At 42.3% G+C, this 22,671-nt stretch overlaps 1 protein-coding gene across 6 annotated transcripts in view; it reads left to right on the plus strand.

Annotated features, from left to right (window-relative positions):
- Positions 1–4,874: 4,874 nt before the first annotated feature.
- AMPH (amphiphysin) overlaps positions 4,875–22,671 on the plus strand; it is a 328,049-nt gene continuing 310,252 nt past the window's right edge. For 2 of the 6 annotated variants that reach the window (XM_066272144.1, XM_066272145.1), the window contains exon 1: positions 4,878–5,267. In XM_066272144.1, the coding sequence (XP_066128241.1) occupies positions 5,199–5,267 (69 nt within the window). In that variant the 5' untranslated portion in view covers positions 4,878–5,198. Of the gene's footprint in view, positions 5,268–22,671 lie in introns of all 6 variants that reach the window. The other 4 variants (XM_066272142.1, XM_066272143.1, XM_066272141.1 and 1 more) reach the window with 3 other exon arrangements.

Consider the following 22,671-nt stretch of genomic DNA (forward strand, 5'->3'; position numbering starts at 1 on the left):
CAGTAGGTAGCCCATACAAAAGTGCTGATTCCTATACTAAATGTGGACTTTTCATAGCTTATCTGTGGATAGAAAACAGCTTAAAATATTCGCAGGAACTTGTTCCTTTTTTCAGAAGGAGTTGTGGTTAATTAGAATTCCCATTTTGTTTTGTTTCCTTGCCTCTCAGCTGGCTTGTAAGCTATTAAGTGATGTTTAAGTGATATATTTGGCATGTAGGAGTTTAGCATCTACTTTTCATAAGAACATCAAACGTGGTGTCCAAATATGTTAAAGTTATTAGGTAATTTAATATAGTGTCACTGTTTTCCTTAGTGGCTAATGACTGTTTATTTAAAACCAACCTTTTGCCTCCTATTCAGTATTTCGGGATACATTCATGATGCATTGTTATTGCAGTCAAGACATTGCTATTTTTTGGCTTGGTTAAATTAAGGAAATAGGGTAGTCATACAGGCTAAATTTAGTAAAAATATATGTGGAATTACAATGTAAATAGTTGGCATAATGTGAAGAGTTGATTGTGAATCTACACTTAAATGTTTTCACTTGAAATCTGTAAGAAAACCAGTATATATATATTTTACAGAGTATCCTCCTCTCACTGCAATTTTAACATTTGCGACAGAAAATAAAATTTCACCTGGGTCTTTAAGAAGTTACAAAAAAGGACTAGTCATAATTTGGTTGGAGCAGAAATTCTAATTAGGTTCAACTAAATGTTTAAACAAAATAGCTCCTTAATGATCTATATAGCAGTCATTGGAATAACATTATTTTATTCAAGGTCGCTTCGTTATAATGTTGATGGGAAAAAAGTTAATCCCTGCCAGGGAGATTGTGTGGAGTTTGCCTATTCTCCTGCACCTTGTAGGTTTTTGCCAGGGATTCTGGTTCCCTCCCACACTCAAAGGATGTGCATGGGAGGTGAGCTGGAGTGTCTGACTGGTCCCATCTGAGTGGGTGTGGGCGTGGGTGAGTGCATCCTGTGATGGAAAAGCATCCTATATGAAGGGCAGTCCAACTGCATCCTCCAGGCTGCTGGGAGAGGCTCTGGTACACAGGACTGAAATAAATGGGTTGGAAAGTCATTATTTTGTTTTCATTAATCTTTCTCAAAAGTATGTATAGTTCATTTATTTCCATTTTTAACATTAGAAGTGTTTTAGGTCTTTATTTTAGAGATTTGGTGATGTTTTAGAGATCAGAAGTATGCCGTAAGTACTTAACTCCTATTTATGTTAATAAGAGTTAAGCCTATGATGAAATTAATTTTGTTATAGGATCTATTGATAACAATAAGTAAGGACTTACTGTACAGTGATACAAGGAAGTTGTGGTTGATTACAATATATAGCATATAGATAACTCATACAAGTGTTAGCAAAGAGCTAGACACATTAGAAGACAGATCTAGAAATCTCCTTTCCTAAGGGCCTGAATTGGACTTACAAGGTTTAAAGATAGGCAAGGATTGACTTCTGTGCCGTGAGACGTGGCAAACAAGTCTTGCAATTATACAGCAGTAGTTCTGGGCCTAGTCCAAACTTCAGCACCTGTCACAATTCACATTTTTTACTAATCAACCAATTTGAAGTACAACTTGGAAGAAAGGGAGGTGATTTGGCAGTTAAAATTATTTTAGGAATACTGCCTTGCTCAGATGAAGATCTGGGGTCAGAGCTGTGATGCTTTTCGTGAACCTTACCTGAATAAATGATATATACAATTTGACATTTAAACTTGCTCCAACATTGGAAAGAATTGGGGTTACTTTTCATTCATAGTGAAATCTACATGGAATGGCATGTGTCACATTTTTCCTGGACTGTGGAGAAAAATGGAGGCCAGCTCAGAGGAAGAGACATGGGCAGTTGAGGCTCATTGCTGGGCGAGTCCAGTGCTGCTGGAGTGGAGGAAAGGCACTCAAATGCATGGGCCTATGGGTCCTATGGTCCTTCCAGGAGATGGAAGGTGTGGCTGCAGCCGCCTGGCTGTGGACTCCACCATGTACAGGGTCTTCTGCAGCTCTAAGACTTTCCCTCAGAGACAGCTGCAGGGATAAAGCGTGGAACTCTGGGCACCCCACACTCTCTGCAACCATCTGATGAATATATTTGGGTCCTGCAGAAGACTTTATATAAAAAAGCCTTCACAATATGGCATGACAATGTTTAAAAATCATTGCAGTCAGGGTCCCCTTCCCCTCCCACCCCTATTTCAGTAGTACTGCAGAATTATGAGGTAAATAGCTAAGGATGAGCTAATCTCATGTATACATGCATTTGCTTTGCCAATATTCCAGAGTGGCTAACATGAGCCACATGGCGACCTGCAGAAGGATACCAGTTTTCTTGTCAGCCAGAGTAAAATGATTTGAAAAACAGTTTGCACATAATAACTTTTTAAGATCCTCAGCATGTATTCCAAATAGAACTTACCAAGAAATGACAAGCTTCCCTTTTCTACTCACACGACAGAACTAGATATGGGCATCTGAATGAAAACAAAATTTAACCATTTGCAATTTTATTTCCAGAGACATTCACTGTGTTCCAAAACTCAGTGAGGGGAATAACTGCACACAGGGACAATGGCTGGTGCAGTGGGAACTGCTGACTTGGGCTCTGGGAAGCAGATGAAAGCAAACCCGCTGCTGGGAACTCCCCCTTTGGATGGCTAGAGAGGGCAGTGATGTCCGCTGTGGGAGCTTAGGCCAGGCTCAGCATGGGAGTACAAGGCTCTGCACTCATAGTATCGGTAACCACGGCTTAATATGCTGCAGGACATTTTGGTGCATTCCAGCATTCTGAGGCCTGTATCCTCATGGCCAAGATCCCAATGCAGAGGTCAGTTTCTGAGCCTCTGGCTTTATTGAGCTGATGGAAATTCCTGGCTTCTAAGTATTTTTCCTACTGAATGTTGACAGAGGAGTCAAGTTTCCCCTTCCCTCTGATCTCTTTGTTTATTTGTAATGTAGGAACTCAGGTGACCAACTCATCCAGGTTTACCTGCTGGTTTTAGCAGTGAAAGTCCTATGTTCTGGAAACCCCTTCATTCCCAGGCAAACTGGAATGAATAGTCATCCTAAGGAAGTAAGAGCCAGGAGAATAGACTGGGTATTTCAGCAACAAACCACCACAAAAGTTAGTGGCTTTAAACAACTACCATTTTATTTGCTTACCATTCTGCACTCTCAGCGGGGATCATCTGAGTGAGCCTTCTGCTGGTCTTCCTAAAGATTAATTGTATGGCTAAATTCAGCCCATGGGCTGGCTGGAGGCTGGGCTCAGCTAGGATGCAGGGACATCTGGGCCATGTTGCCTGTCCAATTAACCTCTGGGCCCCTTTCCGTGTGCCCCTTCAGGGGCTTTTTATAGCAGGAAAGCTGACTTCTATATGGAGGCACAGGCCTCCTCAAGGTGCAAAATCTGCTTGCCTTCATCGGTTTAGGCCTGGAACCGGCACAGTATAATTCCACCACATCTTATTGGTAAAAGGCAGTCACACTGTCATTATAGAATTAAGGTGGGGGACTGCACAAGGAGTGAATACCGAGGGGCAGTTCAGAGGCAGATTTAACAGGGGGCACACTGGGTGTGCGCCCTAGCCCCTGACTTCTGAAGGGCCCCTCAAAACCCTAAGCTTACACTTTTTTCCTAATGTAAGGGGCCCATATTTTCTTCTGCGTCCAGGGCCTGAACATACCTTAATCCGCCTCTGGGCAGTTTATAGAGGGCTACAGTGTAATTCTACTCCACAGGTGCAGATGCTCCTGTGGACTCCAGGTGCCTGATCACTCTAACCTGCGTGCGAGGCCACCTTCCTTGCTTTCCTCACACTCTCAGGAGACCGAAGTATGAATAGATCGACTATTCATCAGAGCCTTCAAGACTCTAGGGAGGAGTAGGGTATCTCCATTATTCTTACCTCTGCTAAGCATATAGAGCAGGGGTCAGGAAACTTTTTGGCTGAGAGAGTCAGGAACGCCATATATTTTAAAATGTAATTCCATGAGAACCATACAATGGCCCGTGTACGTTATGCATTATCCAATAAAAGTTTGGTGTTGTCCCGGAGGACAGCTATGATTGGCTCCAGCCACCCGCAACCATGAACATGAGCAGTAGGACATGAATGGATTGTAATACATGAGAATGTTTTATATTTTAAATGTTATTATTTTTTTATTAAAGATTTGTCTGCGAGCCAGATGCAGCCATCAAAAGAGCCATAGGTTCCTGACCCCTGATATAGAGGATGGTACATTCCTGTTTGGGTTTCTAGACGGTCTGCAAGAAGCAACAGGTTAGGAGGCCTGGGTCTTATAATGCTGATGTGAGGCAACACAGGACCTGACCCTTCCATGCAACACTTCTTGGGGAGTGAGTGCCTGAGCCAGGGTCTCTCTGCTCAGGGCAGGAATTACAGAGATCACCAAAGCATAGAACCTGGCTCAAAAGAGCTGACCCTTCTCAACATGGAACCTCCTACCTAGGCCCCATCTTGTCCTAGGTTTAAAGGTGTTTCAGCACTGGTTCTTCCCTCCTTTCCTGCCTAACTGCCTTTACTGCAGCTCTGACCCCTGCACTGACCTGGTTTCCCAGGCAGCTCCCCTGAGCAGTGGGCTTCTCTATAAGGCGAGGCTCAGTGTTTCTTGAACACAGGGACCGTGAGTGGAACACTCTCTGGCGTTCCAGGGAGACCAGTCCAGCCTCTCTGCTTCAGAGCAGGTCCAGTCCTGCTGGCTCCCACACGCCCAGGCTTTCCCTTCCCTCTTCTCCCCTCTATTCCGCCCTCCCCTCCCCGCTTTTTTATTTTTGCTTGGAAACAAGTGGATCCCTTCAAACCCGACCCTTACACAAACTCCGCCTTCGAAGCCTCCCTGAGCTGCCTCTGGGCTCTGGGTCTCTGCTAGCTTCGTCCCTCTTCCCTTCCCGGCCGCCTTCTCCATCACTGCGGGCATTATCCTGTCTTTTGGACTTCTGGCACCTTCTCTCTGCTCTTCGCCCGCCCCACTCCGCGCGACGCAGCCTCCTGTGCCGGCGCCCCGCGGCGCTCTGTCGCTTTAAGCGGTGCCTAGCGCCGCGCCCTCCCTCCCCGCTGCCGGGCCGCAGCTCCTCCACCGCCGCCGCGCCCGCGCTCCTCGCCCGCTCTGCTCGCCCCGCAGGCCCGCGCCCGCTCCGCTATCCGCAGCTATGGCCGACATCAAGACGGGAATTTTCGCCAAGAACGTCCAGAAACGACTCAACCGCGCGCAGGAAAAGGTCTGAAGCGGGCGGCGGCGCAGGTGGCGGGGATGCGGCGGCGGGGTGCGCGGCGGCGAGGGCTGCAGCGCTGGGCCGGGGCGGGCGCCGGGGGAGCGCGGCCGGGCCTAGAGCGAGGTGTCTGCCGAGCCGTCTGCCTCCGAACCCGCCTCGCCGCGCCGCGGGCTCTGAGCGCGGCGCCGGGCGCGAGCAGTCGCGGATGCGGCGGGTGGTCCGCTGCCCCTAGCCCAGCGCATCTTGCTTCGGTGCCTGCCCGCAACCAGATGGAAGGACGCGCCCGCAGGCTCGGGCGGGAGATTGCGGTAGCTGTCCCTCCGCTGGGTGATTCTCTGGCTACGCGAGTGCAGCGGGAAGGGACTGTTTAGCACAGGCGTTACCCCCAAATCTGTTTTGATAAATAGGACTGACCGCGAAAACCCAATGGCTTTAATACAGTGCTGTGGAGTGAATCCCGGAGTTCAAAACATATCTACATGCACACTTTTATTTTTGTCTTTTTTGGTCTCTCTGTGTGGCCCCCTTTGACGCCAGTGTCCTTTTCTGGAAGGTCAAAAGTGAACATGACCTGAACCTAACACTAACACTTTTTCTCTGAACGTTTTTGTACAAAGGAGGGCATTTTATTGCATTAAAAATATCCCTATTGCACTGGTTGGGTTCGCTGTTGTTTTACAAGCCCCGCAGTCAGTTGGCCACAGCGATTCATTTTTCTCACCCAGATGTGTGCCACCTGGATCCCAGGTCCACACGGCGCAGCCCTGAGCTTGCAGGGATCATGTACCAGGCATGAGGCCGGGCCGGCTGCCTTGAGGCTGCTTGTCATGCTGTAGTGCAGATCTTCCTGGCACTAAGGTCCTCATTTGTGTTCTGAGCAAAGAACGTTCCTATGGTAGCTTGAGCGCAGTACTTGAAAATGAACACCAGCTAATGAGCTTCATGGTTTGTATCAGTCCAGCTGTGTTCTCCCTTTCAGATGACAGGGTTTTCCATCCCTGGGATACTGGGTGTCTAGCACTTTCCTGTTTTACTAAAAGTGAGATATCCTGCGTTGCTCACTGTGGCAATAAGTTTTCCTCTTCAGGTCCAGGGTCATGCGGCCCCCACTTCCCGCTAACCCAGAAGTAGAGTGAAATGGGCACTGGTCCTTTTGCTTGTCACAGCTGGAGAGACTGGAGGCTGCCTCTGGACCCTCCCTCCACACATGCACACTCTCAGTGCACTAAGAGGATTGTATTTCTTTTAATATCTACCCAAGCTCATCCTGAATTAACATGATCCTCCACGCTCCTTCAGTAGTAGAATTAGCAAGGTTTCCTGCCCCCTTCTAGCCCCTGGTTACCTGTCCAGAGAGTAGCCAGGACTTACTGGGATCTGAGCCAGCTTTTGTCATAATTTTTTCATATTTTACCCCCTTTCAGGTATTGTAGGTATTTGCCCCTACCTCCAAGTAATTACTTGAATCTTTGGTCTGAAGCTTTTCATTGAATCTACTCCATCTGTGAAGGAATTTAGTAATACAGTCTGCTTTTCACATATTATTTCTTAATCTAGGGCACCAGCTGTTAATATGCCAAAAATAAATGAAAAGAAAATGTAATCTGTCTTACAGAACATTCGAGCCCTTATGACTTGTTGAAAACTCACTTTTTCATTATTAAGGCCAAATGCATATTGTGATTGCAGTTGTGGATGGTGCGCACTTTTCTTTGGGAGTGAGGTAGGGAGTCTTGCACCGAACTTCAAAAGTCCTGTTTTCTTCCCTGGATGAAAAATGCCTGTTGCACCTAGGTTAGGGAGTTGAGACACCTAGAGGCTGAGAGTATGGGTTCTGCCTCCAGGTAGATTCAGCAACCTTCCCTAGCCTTGCAACACAAAGGAAGAGGCCAGTGGGAACCCAGGTGAGATCGCACAGCCACGTCCAAAGACGCTGCTAGACCAGGGATCGGGAACCTTTTTTGGCTGAGAGAGCCATGAACGCCACATATTTTAAAATGTTAATTCCCTGAGAGCCATAAAACGACCTGTGTACGCTTTAGGCATTATCCAATAAAAATTTGGTGTTGTCCCGGAGGACAGCTGTGATTGGCTCCAGCCACCCACAACCATGAACATGAGCGGTAGGACATGAATGGATTGTAATACATGAGAATGTTTTCTATTTTTAATGTTATTATTATTTTTTAATTAAAGATTTATCTGCGGCCCAGATGCAGCCATCAAAAGAGCCACATCTGGCTCGCGAGCCATAGGTTCCCAACCCCTGTGCTGGACAATGGGCAGCACAGGGTGTTGCAGGCTTCATTAGACATCACCCCCGGAGTCCTTCTTTTTGCATTTTTGGCCTTTCTCTTCTCCAGTGCTCACAGTCCATCCTAAAAATTACCTATATGCCATATATGTTCTTGAAACCCTTTCTCCTTGTTTTTACAACCAAATTTTCTAAAAACAGAGTTCACTTCCTTGACTTTCTCATTATCTCTCTTTCTGTACTTCACCCAACAGCTTGCACCATTCGGGTTTCAAATGCACAAGTGAAACTCTCAGAGGTGACCTGGGGCTTTTTTTATGAATTTAAAATACATTTTTTTAAATAATAATTTTATTTTTTTAATGGGGTGACATCAATAAATCAGGATACATATATTCAAAGATAACAAGTCCAGGTTATCTTGTCGTTCAATTATGTTGCATACCCATCACCCAAAGTCAGATTGTCCTCTGTCACCTTCTATCTTGTTTTCTTTGTGCCCCTCCCCCTCCTCCTTTCCCTCTCCCATTCCCCCCTCCCCCCCGTAACCACCACACTCTTATCAATGTCTCTTAGTTTCACTTTTATGTCCCACCTACGTATGGAATAATGCAGTTCCTGGTTTTTTCTGATTTACTTATTTTGCTTCGTATCATGTTATCAAGATCCCACCATTTTGCTGTAAATGTTCCGATGTCATCATTTCTTATGGCTGAGTAGTATTCCATAGTGTATATGTGCCACATCTTCTTTATCCAGTCATCTATTGACGGGATTTTTGCTTGTTTCCATGTCCTGGCTACTGTGAACAATGCTGCAATAAACATGGGACTGCATGTGTCTTTACGTATCAATGTTTCTGAGTTTTTGGGGTATATACCCAGTAGAAGGATTGCTGGGTCATAAGGTAGTTCTATTTTCAGTTTTTTGAGGAACCACCATACTTTCTTCCATAATGGTTGTACTACTTTACATTCCCACCTACAGTGTATGAGGGTTCCTTTTTCTCCACAGCCTCTCCAACATTTGCTATTACCTGACTTGCTAATAACAGCTAATCGAACAGGTGTGAGGTGGTATCTCATTGCCGTTTTGTAAAATACATTTTTTCTAATTGAAAATTCATTGGAGACAGAAGGGAATATGCATGTAAGCTTAAAACAACTCCCGCAGTAAGTTAGGTCATTCATAATTCTACCACCCAGAGATTTCACTATCATTTGAGGTGCATCCTAGTAGATCTTTTTTCATATGTATATTTATACAACTGAAATAAAGACTTATACTACCCTTATCTTCGGTTTTGCTTTCTATGGTTGTTACCTGCAGTCAACCATAGTCTGAAATATTACATGGAAAATTCCAGAAATAATTTATAAGTTTTATATTATATATTGTTCTGGATATTGTGATGAGATCCCACCTCCCTGCTCTGTCTCTTGGCCATGATGAGAATTATCCTTTTGTCCGGCGTCTCCACCTGTATATTTGGTATCACAGTACTTGTGGCCAAGTAAGCCTTATCCTCTGAAAGTCAGTAGCAGCCTAACACTATGTCACTGCACCTCCCTCCCTCACCTCCCTTCATCTCATCTTGTGGCCATTGTATCATCTCACATCATCACAAAAGAAAGGGTTAGTGCAGCAGCAAAAGGTTTTGAGAGAGATCACACTCACATAACATTTATTGCAGTATATTGTTACAGTTAATCTGTTTTAGTGTTTAGTTATTGTTAATCTCTTACTGTGCCTAACTTATAAATAAGTAAAGTTTCTTACTGATATTTATGTATAGAAAAAAACATAGCTTTATATAGTTTGATACTATCCATGGTTTCAGGCACCCAGTGGGGGTCTTGGAATGTATCCCCCATGGATAAGTATATGTGGCTTTGCAAACTGTTTATTTCATTTAATAATTAAGAACATTCTTTATTATTACATGTATATTTTCAATTAACATTTAAATGACTGAATAGTATTGGACTGTATGGGTTTTAATGAACCCCCTATATTTTGGACATTCTGTTTTCAATGTTCCTGTTTATAAATACAAATCAGTGAGAAAACTTGTAGGGAAAATGTTTGCAGACACAGGTAAGCATCTCCTTAGATAAATACCTAGACAAAGAATTATTGTTTCAAAGGTACATTTATTTTTATTTTTATTATAGCTATATTGCTTTTCAGAAAAGTTATATCAATTTATATTCTCACCAGCTGTCAGTGAGACACTTGCCAACAATGGATAATAAAACTTAAAACAATCTTTATTGTTTTAAGGTTGCTAAAGGTTGCAAACATTCTTTCTTCCTTTTCTATTTATCTTTTAATATTTTGATGAGTTTTTAAATGTGGAGAATGTTTATTTTTAGGAATATTTGCTTACATGTTTTGAATAATTGTGTGGTTTGCTTCTGTGTGCTGAATTATTCAGAATCCTGCCATTTGTAAGTATCAGAAAATTCAGTTTAAACTGGCCTAATAAAAAAAGGAAATTTAAATTGCTAAAAATAAAAATATGGTTTTGCACATATAAATTTAAGTGATATTTTAACATGTAAATATATATTTGTATTAAGTTATATACATATATTATTATACATATGTTCCTAGAGAAGTATGTGTATATATGTGTGTATGATATATGTTAATTCATTTGATTCTATGACGGAGGTACTATTATCATCTCTTTTCTAAAGATGAGGAGGAGATTATATCACATGCCCAAGGTCACACAGTAAGTAGTAAAGCCAGAGTTTGAACCCAAGCAGTTCAGTGCTTGGGTCCCATTACACGATACTGCCTCTTATAATTATGAAAAGGGCAGGGATAGACAAACGTTAGGCCTGTGTGGAGTCCAGGGCTCCATCACAGATCAGGGCTCCAGAGCCTTCTCCCATCTCTCATCTCTGCTCTTTATCCTGTCAGCTCCATTTTGGGGCAAGTAATTCTCTCTGATGGCAAGAGAGCTGCCAGCAGTTCTAAGTACTAGAGTGTCTATATACAATATAGCCCTCATTGGCCCAAACTGGGCCTTGTGACTATCGCTGGAAACAAAAAGTCTTCTCTGGACAAGGGCCAGGGCCATGGGTTGGATTGGGTTTGATTCACAAGCTGCTGTTGGAGCTGGGATGGAGAGGTTTCTCTGGACTGTAGGGACTGTTGGTAGAGCGGAAGGAAATTTAGAATGCAGATTTTGCTGTGCTGGCAAAATAAAAGGGATCACTAAGGCATGCTTAAAAAGTCTTCTCTCTACTTCATGTTTGTATAAATAACCACATATTTAATAATTTACAGTCAACTACTTCTTTACAATTTCCTCAGCAAATTAACATATTCACTTAAAAAAAATCAAATGTTGGTAAGAGGTTAAGTGTGCAAAATAGCAGTCCCTTGTTCTCTCCCTTTCCTCAACCTCCAGTCTTTCCCAGAAGCAGCTCAGACCAACTATGAGTTCTCAGAAAATATGCTGATAGAATTGCTTTTTGCTCTATCCTTTCATGTTTGTAAAGATAAAGATTCAGCTCTCGTACACTCATCCCGATTCCACATCCTTTAATCATATAGTTATAGCAAAAAGTGTTAATTTCTGATGATTGTATATTTTCAATTAAAATATAATTTTCATTTATTAAAGTATATAAAAAGGATTCAGATTGGTGAATTTTTTTTTTGTTTATAGATATCTGCATAGCTACATCCAGGTCAAGTTATAGAACATTTCTGTCATACCAGATACCAGCCCATCCATCATGCCTTTTCTGTTCTTTGTCTTTTTACATTCATACTTTTAAAATTCCTTTACTGTTATTTCTCTGATGAGCATCTTTTCATGTACTTACTGGTAATTTTGTATTTTAATTTGTGAACTGTTAAAGTCTTTTGTCTATGTTTTTAATGGGGTTGCTTGTAATTTTCTTTTTCTTTTTTAAAATTATTTTACAGAGAGAGAGAGACAGACAGGGACAGAGAGGAAGGGAGAGAAATGAGAAGCATCAACTCATCATTGCTGCATTTTAGTTGTTCATTGATTGCTTCTCATAGGTGCCTTGACCAGGGGGCTCTTGCTGAGCCAGTGACCCCTGGATCAGGCCAGCGATCTTGGGTTCAAGCCAGTGACCTTTGGACTCAAGCCAGCGACCTTGGGGTCCTGTCTATGATCCTACACTCAAGTGGGTGAGCCTCCGCTCAAGCTGGATGAGCCCATGCTCAAGCAGGTGACCTCGTGGTTTTAAACCTGGGTCCTCAGTGTCCCAGGTTGACACTGTATCCACTGTGCCACAGCCTGGTCAGGCATCTTGTCATTTTCTTATTCAACTATAGAATTTCTTTATATATTCCAGCTATGAGTCCTTTGTTAGATAGAAATCTCATGAAAATTTCCTCTTAGAAAGTGGCTTGATTTTTTTACTTTCTTTTTTAAAAAATTTATTTAGAAAATTAAATTTAAAGGGGTAACATTGATCAATAAGAGTACATAGGTTTCAGGTGAATATTTCTATAGCATTTGAACTGTTGATTATGTTGTATATGCATCACCCGAAGTCAAATCATTTTCTGTCACCGTATATTTGTCCCTCTTCACTCCCTTCTCCTCCCTACCCTGTCTTCTGTACCCTCCTCCCCATAGTAACCACTTCACTTTTGTCTATGTCCATGAGTCTTACTTTTATATCCCACATATGTGTGAAATCATACAGTTCTTCTTAATGGTGCCCTTTGATTAGCTAAAGTTTTAAATTTTTTATGGAGTCCTATCTGAGATTAAGTCTTTCATACAGCTTTGTGTTTTCCTTGGAGTTAATCTTTTTTCTCATTGCTTATTTTAATGTGCACTATTTAGAATTGCTCTTTTTTACTTTGTCAGATCTGTCAAATGCCTCTCAGTATTATTATCGAAGGTTCAGTGTAGCAGAAGCCCTTGTGCCCCGTTCCTCCTACCCACACCTTTGGAATCTGCCTTTTGCCCCTAACCTGAGCTGATGTTTATTTTTCTAGGCTTTCCGTATAGCTGTTATCCTAGGTCTTTCCTTCAGTGTGGAGGTCAAGGAAGGGACTTGAAGGCCAATCTATTCTATATTCTTGGATTTTCAAACAGTACCCTGATGTCAACGCTGGGTTTTATTCCACCTTCTGGGTGCTTGATGAAACCAGGTCCTAAGCCTGTGCATAGGCACTTTTTTTGGTAGCTTCTCTGTTCTGTTGAGTTGGTTCCACGCTTCGGTCCTGTTTTCTGCTAAAATGTATTAAATTCTCTCATCTACTGATGATGCCTCACTTGTTTTTATCCTTATATGTTTATACCTTTTTTTTATTTCTTTACTGTCATTCTAATTGGATTTTGGGAGGAGATAAAAACAAAATAAACACATGCAGTCAGTCTGTTTACCCAGCCTTTTTACTTAAACATTTAATTTCTCTGGGGTTTATTATTATTACCCAGGGTTTTTCCTTTCAGGTCATCTGAAGACTTCCTCTTTACCTGCTTCTAACTTTTATGGCCCTGGCTGGTTGGCTCAGTGGTAGAGCGTCGGCCTGGCGTGCAGAAGTCCCGGGTTCGATTCCCGGCCAGGGCACACAGGAGAGGCGCCCATCTGCTTCTCCACCCCTTCCCCTCTCCTTCCTCTCTGTCTCTGTCTTCCCCTCCCGCAGCGAGGCTCCATTGGAGCAAAGATGGCCCGGGTGCTGGGGATGGCTCCTTGGCCTCTGCCCCAGGTGCTAGAGTGGCTCTGGTCGCAACAGAGCGATGCCCCGAAGGGGCAGAGCATCGCCCCCTGGTGGGCAGAGCGTTACCCCCTGGTGGGCATGCTGGGAGGATCCCAGTTGGGTGCATGTGGGAGTCTGTCTGACTGTCTATCTCCATTTCCAGCTTCAGAAAAAATACAAAAAAAAAAATTTATGAGCTTGTACCTTCTCTTCCACTAAGATAATTTTTTGTTTCCAGTGGTAGGAGGAGGGGCACATGTGCCCTCACCAGGATCGACCTGGCAAGCCCACTAGGGGGTGATGCTCTGACCATCTGGGGTGTTGCTCTGTTGCTCAGCAACCAAGCTCTTCTTAGTGCCTGAGGTGAAGGCCATGGAGCCATCCTCAGCACCCGAGGCCAACTCTCTCCAAGCTGCAGGAGAGGGGAGAGAGACACAGAGAGAGAGAGAGAGAAAGAGAGAAAGAAGTGAGAGGGGGAGGGGTGGAGAAGCAGATGGGTATTTCTTCTGTGTGCCCTGACTGGGAATTGAACCTGGGACATCCACAAGCTCTGCCATCGCTCTACCACTGAGCCAGCTGGCCAGGACTAAGATCATTTTCTATGTCTGTATTAGAAACTGCCAAAATTAAAAATAATACGAAGAGATTCTCGACAGTCTGGGAATTTCTGTTTTACTGTTTGAACAAGAGTTTTAAATATTTTTCCAGGACCCCACTAGGGGTCCTCCGAGTAGGACTCTTGTGGAAAGAAGGGGGCCTGAGGAGGGCTGTGAAGGAGAAAAGAAATATAAAGATTTCTTGTGTTGCAAATATAATTTCCTGGACTTTCTCAATAATAGCTAACATTTATGTAATGAAACTGCTATCATCATAGGGTTCAAGGAATCTACCATGAAAAGACTATTACAAGACTAGACACAGCATTATGCAAAATCAAAGTGAAAGTAATCACGGTTTATGGGCCAACTGAGAACATGGGCAAACTTTTAATGTAGAAACACTGAAACTTCATTCTAATTCATTCAAAACGTAAAATTAAGCTTGGTATTTAAGTAGATGTACTTCCTGAATACAGTTGAGCAAATTTCCTATTAGAAATGAGGTCGGATAAAGCCACGAATGAGATGTTAGTTTTGAAATATTTGCTATATTATAGTCATAGATTGCATTTGATGACTCTAAAGTTACTTAGAACAGACGTACAAAAATCAGAGAACCACCGTTTTGGTCATTTCCATCTTATTTTCATGTAGGTATTTAGCTGAAAGTTTCGTTCAGAAGTGGAAGGAACCTTAAAGTGCTTATAGTGGCTTAATAAAATACACATGGGCCCATGCATAGATGGACTTTTGTTACGGCACCTAGTGCTCTTGAATAAAGGATGCTAAATTTCCATACTCAAATAGTTGTATATTCTATTGTGATGTCAGTGTGGTAGAATTCATTCATTCATTCTGAGTCACTTATGCATGTAATATGTGAAAGGCACTCACTAGATACTTATAATAAGCAGTCAACAAAGATGTCCTGGTTGAGCATAGAGATACAAACCCTTAAATGTACTAATAACTACATAGGTATTAATGAAAAATCATAACCAAATGTTCCGTGAGGAGGAAAATACATTAAAAATAAATACTTAGGAAACTTGCCCAGAGTGCCAGGATTGGGTACACCTACCCGAAGAAGGTAGATTTTAAGCTGAGGTCTTAAAGATGAATGACACCTATCTAGGCAAGAGGAGTCAGGGGTCATTCCATACATCAGTCTCTTTGCCCTTATTCAAAATAAAGAAGAAAAATAAAAGAGGTAGAATATAGGAATTAGAATCGACCATTAATATCAGCCTTATAAATGATCTCGTCTATTATTTGCATATTTAATGAGGTCAAGTGGATCCTAATTGGAAGCGTCCTACTATAGTAGCAGTCCCTTTTTTGTGTGATGAGACTTTTATCCACACATGTTGAGGAGTCCTTCAGGGGCACAGCTCCTCTTCGACACAGAGGCCGGACATTGATTCAGAGCTGACCTGCCCTCTGAATTATCAGTGACTCAAAGATCCCTTTGCAGGAAACTACAACCCAGTCCACTTTCCTGGCTTTGTAGGGTCTCTTAAGCCATCAGAAATTCAAAATAAAAATGAAAGCTTTTATAAAATTCTTAATTGTCACACATGTAGAAAGATAATTTGTAAAAGATTTGATTGTGTTTGGGTTCCCAACATTTAATGAGAGAGAGAAAAAGGGAGAACACAAAAATGTAGTTAGGGCTGACAGGAGCTACACTCAATTTTGTGTATGCTGGACTTGATTATTTTGCAGGCTGTCATCTTGAATGTAGGAATGATCTGTTTAAAATGATTGTCAAGACTCTTAAATTTGGTGGAGAATTTTCTGTAGTTGACAGTGTCTACTCCTTCGGAACAGGCTGGCAGTTGAGTAACATACTATAGATGGTCCTTAGAGGAATCTCCCCCTTTGTGGTAGCACAGCCCAGAACAATGTGATACCATTTACTTGTTCTATAATTCCTCGATATTTGAGACATTTGTCCAGGAAATCCTGCCTCTTTAACCCACATATTTCTATAGCAAACTATCAGCTTTCTGCCTGCTCTCTGTTTAGTGAGTTTTTCTCCAGGTCTAGAGGGAAATGATGCCCAGACTTTTCTTCCTACCCCTCTAGGAGATGCTTGTGAGCAGGGGCTGACAAGCATTCTGAAACAAGGGGTTGGGACATGAGAGGGCTCTCCTGGGAATTACATGGGCTCATACTTGATCCTGTTAACCATGGAGACGGAATCCAGAAGTCAGGTACCTCCAGGGCAGTGTTTTCTCAAAGTGTATTTAGAACTGTTTGAGGAGGGGATGAGTTAAAATGCAGATTTCTGGGCATAGTTACAAACTTACCAAAATCTCTTAAGTAAGGAAGTTTGTAAGCACACTGCTTTAGAGAAGGGGGTTTCGTTGAGATTTGTGGTGCTTCTGAGTTGCTAGGCCCACTTCCAGGTTATTTTAGACTAAAGCTTTCTACTACCCAGTAACTATAAATTTCTCTCCAATGTAGTGAAGAGAAGGTCAAAAGCAATATCCTTATGGAATGCTTAAAAAGTACCATACTTAAAATAACCTACTTAAATATTGAGTAAATCGGCCAGTTTGGAGATATTTCATCAAGGGCCAATGGTTTTTTTTTATTAGGAATATTGTATAGCATGGAAGGTTGTAGTCTGTGTAACCTAATTCTGTAAAAAAATTATGATTTTACCGGTCAGGATACACAGGAGAAGTGCCCATCTGCTTCTTCACGCTTCCTCCTCTCCTTTCTCTCTGTATCTCTCTTCCCTTCCCACAGCCAAGGCTCCATTGGAGCAAAGTTGGCCTGGGTGCTGAGGTTAGCTGCATGGCCTCCACTTCAGATGCTAGAATGGCTCCGGTTGCAACAGATCAATGCCTCAGATGGGCAGAGCATTGCCCCCTAGTGGGCATGCCTTGTGGATCCCAGTCAGGCCCATGTGGGAGTCTGTCTCTCTGCCTCCCTGCTTCTCACTTTATAAAGATACAAAAAAATTATAATTTTAGAGTAATGCTGGTTAATGCATCAATCACAAAGGTAGAAAGACTTGCCTCAAAAAACTGCTGCATATTTTTGGTGGGTGACAGAAGTCAATGGGGTGAGTTTGAGAGATTTATAATTACATTTATTTTGTCTGTTTTATTAAGGGGTGAATAGTAATGAGATTGCTAAATGAATTTAGTATGGGATTTGGTGAAAACTCAGAGGATGATTTTGGCCACTTGTGGACACAGCCCCATTTTCTAGGAACTAGACCATTAGAGCCTAAGCATAATTTTTTTAAAAAGTACTTTGTTGACGATTTATGTGTCTATATTCTTTCTTTTTTTCTATATTCTATTTTTTTCTTAAGTGAGAAGCAGGGAGCCAGAGAGATAGACTCCTGTGTGTGCTCGCCTGGGATCCACCCAGCAAGCCCCTAGTTAGCGATGCTCTACCCATCTGAGGCTGTTGCTCCATTGCTTGACAACCAAGCTATTTTCAGTGTCTGAGGTGAGGTCATGGAGCCGTCCTCTGTGTCCAGGGCCAACTTGCTCCAACTGAGCCATGGCTGTGGGAGGAAAAGAGAGAGAGGGGAGGTGGAGGGGTAGAGAAGCAGTTGGTTGATCCTCCTGTGTACCCTGACCAGGAATCGAACCCGGGACATCCATATGCCCAGCTAATGTTCTGCCACTGAGCCAACAGGCCAAGGCCTCTATATTCTTAACAGATACTGGTTTGTAGTTTTTTTGTGATGTCTTTGTTTTTTAAGTATTTTTTTATTTTTAAATTATGGTTAGTATACAATATTATATTAACTTCAGGTGTATAACCCAGTGATTAGACATTTATGTAACTTACTAAGAGATCATCCTGAAAAATCTAATACCCATCTGGCACCATACACAGTTATTACAATATTATTGACCATGTCCACTATGCTATACATACATTCTTCTAACTATTCTGTAACTACCAATTTGTACTTTGACTTCTTTTTCCCTTTACTTTTTTTTTTTTTTTTTTACCAGTCCTTCAAACCTCCACACCTCTGGTGATTTGTCAAAATGTTCTCTGTATGTATGAGTCTGTTTCTGTTTTGTTGGTTTGTTTATTATGTTCTTTATATTCTGCATATAAGTGAAATTATATGGTATTTGTCTTTCTCTGCCTGATTTATTTCACTCAGCACAGTGCCCTCTAAGTTCATACATGTTTTTTAATTAATTAATTAATTTTTTAAAGACTTTATTCATTTTAGAGAGGAGAGAAGGAGGAGAGAGAGAGAGAGAGAGAGAGAGAGGAGCAGGAAGCTTCAACTCCCATATGTGCCTTGACCAGGTAATCCCAGGGTTTTGAACCGGCAACCTCAGCATTCCAGGTCGACGCTTTATCCACTGCGCCACCACAGGTCAGGCTCATACATGTTTTTGCAGATGGCAAGATTTCATTCTTTTTCCTTCTTTTTATGGCTGAGACATATTTCATTAACCCTATTTCTTTATCCATTCATCTATTGAGGGACACAGGTTTCTTCTATATCTTGGCTATTTTAATTAGTGTTGCAATTAACCTATGGTTGCATATGTCTTTTTGATCTTGTGTTTTGAGTTTTTTCAGATAAATACTCAGAAGTGGAATTTCTGAGTCCTTTGCTGTCTCTAGTTATATAGCCTTTGTTTTAAAGTCTGTTTTGTCTGGTATAAGTATCGTTAACCCAGCCATTTTTGGTTTTATTTTCGTTTTCATGAAATGTATTTTTCTATTCTTTTAGTTTCAGTCTCTGTGTGTCATTCAAACTGAAGTGAGTGTCTTGCAAACATCATATGTAAGGGTTGTGTTTTGTTATCCACTCAGCCACTGTATGTTTTTTTTTTTTTTTAATATTTCTGAAGTGAGAAGCAGGGAGGCAGAGAGACAGACCGAACATACTCTAACTGAGATCCACCTGGCTTGCCCACTAGGCGGTGATGCCCTGACCATCTGGGGTGTTGCTTCCTTGGAGCCATTCTAGCACCTAAGGCGGAGGCCATAGAGCCATCCTCAGCACCTGGGCCAACTTTGCTCCAATGGAGCCTTGGCTGTGGGAGGGGAAGAGAGAGACAGAGAGGAAGGAGAGGAAGAAGGGTGGAGAAGCAGATGGGCGTTTCTCCTATGTGCCCTGGCTGGGAATTAAACCTGGGACTTCCACATGCTGGGCTGATACTCTACTGCTGAGCCAACTGGCCAGGGCCCTAGCCACTGTATACTTTTGATTAGAGCATTTACTCCATTTACATTTAAAATAATTGTTGATAAATATGTATTTATTGCCATTTTGTTATTTATATTTTATCTTATTTCTTTTTCTTCTTAAAGAAGATCCTTTAACATTTCTTATAATAATGGTTTGATGGTGATGAAATCTCTTTAAGTTTTTCTTATTGAGGACTCTCTTTATCTGTTCTTCGATTATAAATGATGGTCTTACTGGGTAGAGCAGTCTTGGTTGTGTGTTCTTGCTTTTCATCATTTTGAATATTTTGTACCAATCCCTGCCTGCCTGCCAAGTTTCTGTTGAGGAATTAGCTCATAGTCTATGGAGCTCCCTTGCATGTAACTAACTGATTTTCTCTTGTGGCTTTGAAGATTCTCTTTTTGTCTTTAACCTTTGGCATTTTAATTATGATTTGTCTAAGTTTGGGCTTCTTTGGGTTCATCTTGTTTGGGACGCTCTGTGGTTCCTGGATTTATTATCTATTTTATTTTCTTTGCCAATTTAGAAAAGTTCTCTGTCATTATTTTCTCAAATGGGTTTAATTTTAATTCTTATTTTTTTTTTGCTTTCTCTCATTTCTTTCTGTCACCCCATGATGAGAATGTTGGTATTCCTGGTGTTGTCCCACAGGCATCTTAAACTCTACTAATTTTTAAAAATTTTATTGTTGTCCCTGGCCGGCTAGCTCAGTGGTAGAGCGTCGGCCTGGCGTGCAGAGGTCCCGGGTTCGATTCCCGGCCAGGGCACACATGAGAAGCGCCCATCTGCTTCTCCACCCCTCCCCCTCTCCTTCCTCTCTCTCTCTTCCCCTCCCGCATCCAAGGCTCCACTGGAGCAAAGATGGCCCGGGTGCTGGGGATGGCTCCTCGGCCTCTGCCCCAGGCGCTAGAGTGGCTCTGGTTGCAACAGAGCGACGCCCCGGAGGGGCAGAGCATCGCCCCCTGGTGGGCGTGCCTGGTGGATCCCGGCCGGGCGCATGCGGGAGTCTGTCTGACTGTCTCTCCCCATTTCCGGCTTCAGAAAAATACAGGAAAAAAAAATTTATTGTTGTTGTTTTAATTGGATGTTTTCTGCTATCTTATGTTCCAAATTGGTGATTTGATGCCCTGCTTCATCTAATCTACTGTTGATTCCTTCTGGTGTATTCTTCATTTCAGTTATTGTATTCTTCATTTATTACTGGTTTATCTTTTTTGGTAAAGTTCTTACTGAGTTCATTATTCATTCCCTAAGTTTGTTGAACTTTTTATAACCAGTGTTTTGAACTCTGCATCTATTAGAGTGCATGCCTCAATTTTTCTTTTTCTTTTTCTGGAGTTTTGTTCTGTTCTTTCATTTGGGACCTGTTTCTTTATCTCCTTATTTTGGCAACCTTCCTATGTGTGTTTTTGTGTATTGGATGGAGCTACTACATCTCTCAGTTTTGGTAGAGTGACCTTATGTAGTAGATGTCCTGTTGGGCCCAGTGATACAGCCTTCCCAGTCATTTGAGCAGGAAGCTCCATGTGCATCTCTGTGCCTCCCCCCACCACCCTGCACCATGTTGGCTGTGTGCATCCTCCTGTTATAGTTAATCCTTGATTGCTATTGGCATATCAAAGGGAGGGACGGAATCCCAGGTCCACCAGATGTGAGGACTGTTTGAGACTACAGTGGAGGAGCTGCTGTGTAGGGGCCCACCCCACAGAGAAGAACTCATTTCAGCAGGACTGTGATTGTTGATGAATGTGCCACTTGCGTGTTGCTGGTAGATGAGGTCAGGTGGTGCTTCAGTGTGATCTGAAGCCTACTGGAAGGTGCAGGCCACGACCAACTGCTGTCTGTGTCTTTTCCGGGGCTCCCTGACATGAGCTACAAACTGATCTGCAGATGGTTGCCACTTGTTCTGGGCTTGGAGGTGCTGATTGTTTAGGGTTTGTGGATCTTTGAGAGATTTTTAGGAAGGTCCACAGCAATAGCTAAGACAGGCCATTTGTATGGCAATGCCACTGAAAGAGACTTTGATGACCTGCCAGTTGGGTGGAGCCAGGTCTCAGGGAATCAGCAGGGTAAGGTGCATGTCATTAGCCAGGTTATGAAGACTCAGATATGGTGCCAACGTGGGCCTACAGGGAGAGAGCTCAGCAGAGGAACAATGACCTTGTTCAGCTCTTCTGTCTGGAAGAAAGCTGTCCCTCTAGCTCTTGCTCTGAAGCCAGACAACTCAGTTTCTCCTTTATGTCTCTGATGCCTTTAGAGCTGCTGCCTCAGGGCTGGAGATCAGAGAAAATGAGACTGAGTAAGTCTTTTTGTAGGCCCTTTAACAGAACCACCTGAAACTAGTAGCCCTCAGTCTTACTCAGCCTCAGTCTCCATTGGGTTTCACAGCCCTAAGTTATGGGGACTTCTCTTCCTGGCACTGGAATCCTGGGCTTTGGGGGCCTGGTGTGAGCTGGGACCCTAAATTCTCAGAGTGGACCTCTGCAACTAAGCCATCCCTCCTGATTTTTCACCACCTTACATGGGTATGGGTCCTGCCAATTCCATGTTTCTGCCCCTACTACCAGTCCCTACATGGCTTCATCTTTATATTCTTAGTTATAGAGCTTTTGTTCAGATAGATTTCAGGCATTTCTGAATGATGGTTGCTATTTAGTTTAGTTGTAATTTTAATGTGGTTGTGGCAGGTTACAAGTGCCACATTTACCTACCTTCCATCTGACCAGAATTTTGTCTGGTTTGTATCTGAGTAAAAATGGCCTCACAGAACAAATTGAGAAGTTGTCCCTCCTATTTTTTGGAAGTTTGTGAAGGATTGGTGTTAATTCCTTTAATACATTGGTAGAATTCTTTTTTTTTTTTTTTAAGTGAGAGGAGGGAAGATAGTGAGACAGACTTCCACATGCACCCTGACTGGGATCCACCTGGTAACCCCTGTCTGGGGCTGATGTTCAAATCAATAGAGCTATTTTGAGTGCTTGAGGCTAATGCTTGAACCAATTGAGCCACTGGCTGTGAAAGGGGAAGAGGGAGAAATGGGGGAGATGGAGGGGAAGAGAAGCTGATGGTTACTTCTCTTCTGTGCCCTGAAGGGGAATCAAACCTGGGACATCCATATGCTGGGCTGATGCTCTATCCACTGAACCAGCTGGCCAGAGTATGGGTAGAATTCAGCAGTGATGCAACCTAGGCTTGGGTTTTTATTTATGGGAAGTTTTTTGTTTGCTAATAACATTTCCTTGTTTGAAAACTATGAAGATTTTTATTTCTTTTTGAGTTAGTTTTGGTAATGTGTTTCTAAGAATTTTTCATTTTACCTAGTTTGTTTATCTAATTTATATGCATACAATTGTTTATAGACTTCCTTATATATAATCTTGTATTTCTTGAAAGTTGATTATAATGTCATCTTCATTCTGATTTTAGCAATTTCATTCTTTTCTGTTTCTTTGGTTACTCTAGCTAAAGGGTTGTCAATTTTGTTAATTTCTTGAAGGAACCAATTTTTGGTTTCATGGATTTTTCTCTATTTTTTTCTATTCTCTATATCATTTATTTTCACTGTACTCTGTAGTTTTTCTTTCCTTCTGCTTGCTTTGGGTTTAGTTAGTATTTAGTGTTACACAAAAGGTTAGAGTGTTAATTTGACAACTT

Source organism: Saccopteryx bilineata, chromosome 4 (genome assembly GCF_036850765.1).
Source record: "Saccopteryx bilineata isolate mSacBil1 chromosome 4, mSacBil1_pri_phased_curated, whole genome shotgun sequence".
NCBI lineage: Eukaryota > Metazoa > Chordata > Mammalia > Chiroptera > Emballonuridae > Saccopteryx > Saccopteryx bilineata.